The 7,070-nt window shown below is 36.5% G+C and overlaps 2 protein-coding genes across 2 annotated transcripts; one reads left to right on the top strand and one right to left on the bottom strand.

Annotated features, from left to right (window-relative positions):
* Nucleotides 1-382: 382 nt before the first annotated feature.
* LOC110378744 (uncharacterized) lies at nt 383-4,417 on the bottom strand. The gene is made up of 3 exons (XM_021338130.3): nt 4,243-4,417; nt 3,618-3,907; nt 383-879 (listed from the first exon to the last, which is right to left on the bottom strand). Exons 1-3 carry the CDS (start codon nt 4,367-4,369, stop codon nt 481-483), a joined length of 816 nt encoding a protein of 271 aa, XP_021193805.3. The 5' UTR covers nt 4,370-4,417; the 3' UTR covers nt 383-480.
* Nucleotides 4,418-5,514: 1,097 nt separating this feature from the next.
* Nucleotides 5,515-6,287, top strand: LOC110378753 (uncharacterized). Its single transcript, XM_021338139.3, has one exon. It carries the CDS (start codon nt 5,648-5,650, stop codon nt 6,260-6,262), a length of 615 nt encoding a protein of 204 aa, XP_021193814.3. The 5' UTR covers nt 5,515-5,647; the 3' UTR covers nt 6,263-6,287.
* Nucleotides 6,288-7,070: the final 783 nt, after the last annotated feature.

Below are 7,070 nucleotides of genomic sequence, written 5' to 3'. Positions count from 1 at the left end.
TCTTGTCACGTCAGTTAGTATGGCAAATAAAATATATGAAAGCCCCCATCGTTTTGAGCGCAGTGATATAACACCTACTTACCTACTTTGTTATGGTGCTATTTAAATGTTTGAATGTGTTTAAATCCTTGTGACAATTGCGTGGTTTTTGTTATCTAAGGACTTTCGAAGTTGCACTGACTCATCTTATATCTGCCCACCATTTCTACGAGTATATGTTCAGAAGTATATAGAACCCTTCAAGATACATCAATTTATTAAATGTTGTAGGTATCCTGATCTCAAACAGCGAAATTGATTTATAATTAATTCTTTGGTAATTAGAATGTCGTGCTAAAGTTATAGATGAAAACAACCTTATTCAAAATATTTTATCCAAAAGTATTAAAATGCATATCCTTTGAACTACAAAAATAAAGTGCTTAATAAAATATCAAAAAACTTAACCAAGCAAATTAGCACTGCGTCTGCGCAAAATTTTCATTCATTCAGATTACAATCTTTGTGTTGTTGTTCACAGATGTCGTTTCGTGCGTTAATTTCTTCCGCAGTCGGTAGATGGCGGTACATGACTGCCGAACCGCGAAGTTCTTTAGCAAACTTCTCATCTTTCAACCCCTCTTCGTTACCGAAAACAGTTTTCTGCATTTTGGAAATAAATGGAGTTACTTTACAAACCAAGAGTCTAATGCAGCTGGTTTCTTCCTCTGTACCTTGATCTTGAATTAATTCGTCAATCGTGTCAGGCAAGGATTCGTTTTTAGCGGCGGCAATTAGGTCCTGAAGACTTCTAGAGTTTTTGTTGAGGATCCAAGTTGTGGGGTCCTCAGACCGATAGGGCTTTGATGGTCTTCTTGGTCCTGAGAGGAACGTGGAAATCTGAAAGTATTTTAAATTACCAAAATTAAAATATGCAATATGCTCATCTCCATCTCTAGTCAAACTCGCTAGCAAATAGTGTCCTAACTTGTCAAGGAATCACAATGCAGTTGCATCTTGCACCTTAACCCCTCTGCTCGACAAGATTTTGACATATGACTATACCGTTGATTCGGCGGGATATTTTGAATCGCGACATGGAAGTCAAAAATTTCTACTAACTTTCAACACATGAATTCTAAGTCCGTAATGCCTGATTAGAAGTATTTTACCTATAACTTTAGAGCTCACTTATTTGACAACAACGTGCAAAGGTCAAATGGGGTCAGTTAATTCAGAAAAATATAATAATTACGGTGTTTTTAAGTCTATCGAAAAGTTAGGCATTTCAAATTTGGTGAAAACTTACCAATAAATAATCGCATCACTTTCTCAAACACAACACAAACGTCATATTTATAACATTTTCAATCCCTTGCAATACATTTCGTGCACTTATTTATGTTCAATAACTAAAAAATCAGCACATAAAATACACAATAAAAATGAACAATATTTACAAGATCAAAGTCACAGACAAGTAGAGTTTGGAATAGAGTTTTATTTTATTTTTTCAATCATCGGTGTGCATTCGATACCTAAATCGGATATTTATTATAAATAATCGAATACCAATTTTATATATTTTTTTTAATAGCAACTTATTTCAATTTTATTTATTAATTTTAAATTATAGGTTCAATTTGTTTTTGTTGTTAAGAAAAAAGATATTTAAGTTTTATGAAAGTTTTTAGCATTAAATTTTTATATGTATTATTTATTTTGGTGTTGCGTCATTCGTAATAATTTTAACTTTAATTGAATTTTTATTACCTATTACGGAATTTTAATTTATTCTTATATTATTTCTGAACAATTCTAAGATTTTTGTTTCGGCGGAGGGTAAGCCTGCTCATAGAGGTATTTAGCCTACTTCAATCGATCTCAGTGGCGTGCACTTGGAGAGGCCTATGTCCAGCAGTGGACTGCGATAGGCTGATGATGATGATGATGATGATGAGGGTAAGCCTGGTGTTCTGAAATATAATGCAATTTGTAACTACCAAAGTAATGTACTTATTTGATTATGAGAAACAATAATAATAATTGATTGATTTTAAAGTCACCAAATATTTTTAACCGAATCCCAAAAAGGAGGTGGTTCTCAATTTGGATGTTTGTTTTTGGTCGAAAGGGTATATTCCCCATATTTGTTATTAGGTCCAGGATCTGATGATGGAAACCTTGAGAAATCGAGGGCAACTCTCGAAAATTGTAAGCATAGATAAGGTTATAACTTGACACTCAGATGTATGTCTGATAACACTATGAAACAGTAAAGGTTTGGAGCTGACCTGATGATGGAGACCAGAGAAGGTCGAGGGATCTCGACAACCGAACTTCTCTCGTCTCCATCTCCTTCACTGTTGCAGAGGCCTCGTAAATACGAATAATATAAGCACAAACACGAGAAAGTTTAAATATTCAGTTGTCGAGTTCCCTCGAACTTCACTGGTCTCCATCATCAGTTCAGCTCAAAACCTTCACTGTTGAATAGTGCTACCAGGCAAACACCTGAGTGATAACATTTCAACCTATGTATTTCTGCAACTTTCGAAAGTCACCCTCGATTTCTCAAGGTTCCATCATCAGATCCTGACCTGATGATAACGGGACCACCTCGGAAGTATACGCCATCAAACAAAAAAAGAATCATTAAAATCGATAAATAAATGGCAGAGTAATCGCGTAACAAATATACAAAAAAAAACGGTCGAATTGAGAACCTCCGCTTTTTGGGAAGTCGGTTAAAAATAAGTCGGCGGCGGCCATCTTTCCATCTTGGACCAGCTTTCGATGAACAGCGAACTATTTGCCCTTTCAAACAATGAAATCGTCATTAAATTTTGCGATAACTACACCTAACTACGGCTCTCGTCAAATAGCTTTGCCGCTCAGTTAAAAAGTTGGAAGTAACGAATCGCCGTTAAGTTTGGCAGGTCTACAGGAATCCTGCACATAAAACACCCGAAGAAATAAATAAGTCTTCATTTGCCGTCTTCAGAAACCCTAAAAACCGAAGATTTTTTTTATTCCGGCTACAACGTATTTTCTACCACTGATTTTCTAGCATTTTTTTCAAAATAAATTAAGTCATTTTACTTTTCCTAATTTATTTTCAGATTATGGTAAGTACCTATACAAAAGTGCAATTTAGTAATATTATAATATAAAATTATTAAATCGATTCTTTATTTTAACGAATCGGATCATTCGATGCAAAACTTCTATCACCGTCGCCATCTTGTCTATGCGTCTTCAAATTTAAAAAAACAACTAATGTAAACAAACATGGCGAGTTCGATCAGAATTCCCGGTAATTACGATTGGATTTTAAAAAGTTATATTTCTAACGGGATGCTAAATATGAAAGGTTTGAATGCGTAAAAATAATTTAAATTTATTTAGTTATTTTATTTAGTACTCACAAATGTGGTTTGATTGGAAAGAAAATAAATATGAGCGTAAATAATTAGGAAAGTGTATGACTGATTCGCAGACCCCAATTGGGGTCTAAACCGAGCTTACGGTGACATTGATGTTCAGACCCCGATTGGGGTCCGCTACGGATTTGACGGTTAAATAACCTCACACCGTTATAACACTCTAATCATAATAGATAGCGTATTGTTCCTCACCATTTGTGCCACAAACACTAGAGCGTTGACAGCCACAGCGCTTATTTGGTTGGGCTGCAATCCAAACAGTCGCACTATCTGACGCAGAGGCGTTAAAGGACTCTGGGCTTCATTGATATCATAATCCGGGCCTTTGTCCTGAGTATATGATTCGCTTTCACTGCTAGCTGAAGATTCCTCGCTATGCAGATCGTTTTGAGGCCACCTCCGGTTGGTACTTGCAGGTTTGTTGGCTGTCTGGAATGCTCTGACAACGAATTCTGCTACTTTTAGTGCCACTGATTCGGAACCTGGAATTTTTAGATTTTGTGGATAATAAAGTCTTGTGTGTTTGGAACTGGAAATACCTATCACTGTGTCCCTGTATGGTTATTTATTAACACGCCTATATTAGCTTCACGTGTAACTACCTATGTACTTATGTAAGAAAATCCTGGAATCTTAATTTGTCAGACGTCCCGGTCTTCGATTAGCATGAAATTTGGCACACTCTCTGAGTTCTGATTACAATGACCATCGCGTTTTTTTTAGTTTTTCAAAGTACCTATTAATTTAGTATGTTGTTAAACTAAGCCTAAGCCTGAATAAGTGTAAGTAAATATGTACCATAGATATTTTAACATACCAAGTAAATTCTGAGCAAATTTCATCCCGCTGCTCAATCGGTCCATTAATCCATCATTTCTGTAAGGTTCACCAGCACAAACCACTTGGAAAGTAATGAGCAGCGCGCAAAGGACACGTGGCGCCATCTTGACGTCGCTGTGAGAACTAGATGGAGATGTACGGGGGAGCTGGCTCCATGCTTCGCTTCGTACTGTAATGGGTGCGCGGGCGCAATTGTCGTACTAGAGCATAACATTTTATAGTAATTGTGTCTTTGTGCATGTATAGGGTGTTTTTGAAGTTAGTATGTTTGTAGAGATATTTTATATTTATTTGGACATTTTCGGTAGTAAGTAACGAATAGTAAACATTCTTAATTTTTATGTATTCTAATAGATGGCGCTTCTGATTCATCTCGAAAAGGATGCAACTGAAAGTGTAGGATGTGACTATTAAATCACTGAGCTTAAGGTTTGTAATGACTCCGCTATGTAATGATTAGGAAAACTAACTTATTTATTTAATTACTTATGGACAGCAATATAAACTAATTTAGAAAAGTAACAATTAAATTGAATGAGGTGTCTAATGTAATCCTGTTAATAATTGACTATTTTATTATGAGGGAATGAACGGTTGTTTCGTTTTTATGGTAAAGTGCCAGAAATGAAATACAATTAGTGCTTAGAATGAATGATAGAGACTTGAAGATGGTTACATCTTTTTCATCCGTGTCGGTGAAGTGGTACCCTCAAAACACAAGTGAAATCGCGGGTAACAGCAAGTACATGGAACGTTAAATGCGCACCCTCTATATAAATTTCGCGACACGTTGACAGACCGAAGACAATAGAAACGGAAATGTAGGCTATAGAAGAGCACAAAGCTTTCTTATTTGTTACAAAACATGAAATAGGAACATGCTCAAATGTGCGATTAGGGAACTTTGTTAAAAAAGTAAAAAAAAAACTAGCTTCTTTAAAAAAACTATCTGCTAATGCTTGGCAAATTATTTCATGGTTTTTGCATTTTGTGCAATAGTTTGATCATAATTATGATCTTAATTAATCTATTGTTAAAAAAATAATAGACTGGATAGGACGAGAGGACAGAAGACCCCAGTCCCTAAATGATGTATTAGTTAGGGTTTTATTGATGTATCATATTTTCGCCTGCGTGTATCTTTTGTCAACCTATCAAAGTAGGTACCTTTTACGTTTGACACTTATTATGTCTTTTCAACCCATCAGATAACAAAACTTTAGAAGCGGCTTACCCAGTTCAAAGATGAAATGTTTCACTGTTCCATTTATCATGACCGCTAGGCGATTGTCGCGCTTAGCAGACCATAATGATCACACCAGTCAGCGTTATGCTCAACTTTATTTCAACACCTGACATCCCATGAGTAACAGTCTCCCATCATGTACATACTTTTGATCCTATGTTCTATATTCAAAATCTCTTCTGGTGACGTCACATCGAACGACGTCGCATTCCTGAACGATCTGCCTTTGGACAAGCTTTTAAGGCTAAAGTCTTCACTCCAAGATCTCGTGACAGTGGAATACGAGAATGTCACAACAACTACACCGTCATACATACAAAGGTTTGGTGCAGAAGCCATGGCTATTCAAGGACCACCGCCCGTCAAGCGAGGCGACTACGAAGAAGGATTGTACAAGAAGGAAAGTTACAGCAAGATCAGCAACATATTCTCTATGTCTGTGACTACTCTCGCGTTTTTAGCGTTCGGCGGATATTTACTGTGCTTGATAGTCCAAGCTGTGAAAGCGAAGCAGACGTACAATGCTGCGATTCCTACGACGCAACCGACGACGTTCTTCGTGAGTGCAGGGATTAAGAAGAGGCCTCAGAGTCAGTTTTCAGCATATGGTCGTAGAAGACGAGACAATAGATTCCGGAGAAGTTTGAAGATGGTGGATCTACCCCCGGAGCAGCTGTTTGAAGCGTTGCTACAAGTATGCGAGGGTTACGCGAAGTGGTCTGAAAGGAAAGGGGACATAGGGGATTTTTAAAAGAAATTAGTTTTGTGACGTTGTGTACCAGACTCTAACGTGCATTTTTACTTTTTATACGGTCTTTGAAACGACCAAAATTCTTTAATATTTATTGCATTTTGTTGTAATGTATATGTATAAATGTAACTATCTGAGCAGGTGGTATTGTGTAAGAAGATATGTAAGTATATGTAGAGTGATATATTCAAAATACTCTTCAGTTTTCCAGGTATATTTAAGTTTAAAATGTTATTTAAGCATTCCATCTTAATAGAATCAGCACATAAAGACTATGAAGATATTATTATTTTTCACTAAAAGCCGAGCGCACAAAACGCTGTTTACATTAAAAGCAGGAAGCCAGATTGCCCAGCAATATACCTACAATCTGTAAACGTTTTCAAACTGTCAAATAATCACGCTAACACCTAATAATAGCTGCATCTTCGCTTTAAAGATCCTATTGTACATTCCTCTCAAGTGAAGATTCGCTCTTAGCACACGTCACTAGAAACTCGACTCAATAGTGTTGGTTGAGAGTCTATATTCGAATGTGCGGAGATACTTTTTTATGATATTGTAGTATGTAGCGAGTGTTCGGTTTTGTTTGTAAGAGCTGGTAATGAGGGGGCTGCGTTCAGTCTGTCATCGCGCTCGCTCGACTGTTTATTCCCCGGTACCCACATACAGCTTACTGACGCGAAATAGCCGTGTAACGCGGCTTATAAAAATAAATTTTTAATTTAACTACCACCTATAAAACTGTTTGTAATTTAAAATAACTCTGTTTTATACTCATTAAGATTGTTGAAAATTTTCTTTGTTA

The sequence above is a fragment of the Helicoverpa armigera genome, chromosome 16, assembly GCF_030705265.1.
Source record: "Helicoverpa armigera isolate CAAS_96S chromosome 16, ASM3070526v1, whole genome shotgun sequence".
NCBI lineage: Eukaryota > Metazoa > Arthropoda > Insecta > Lepidoptera > Noctuidae > Helicoverpa > Helicoverpa armigera.
The sequence above is the reverse complement of the archived record's forward strand: the minus strand, read 5'-3'. Positions and strand labels throughout refer to the sequence as shown.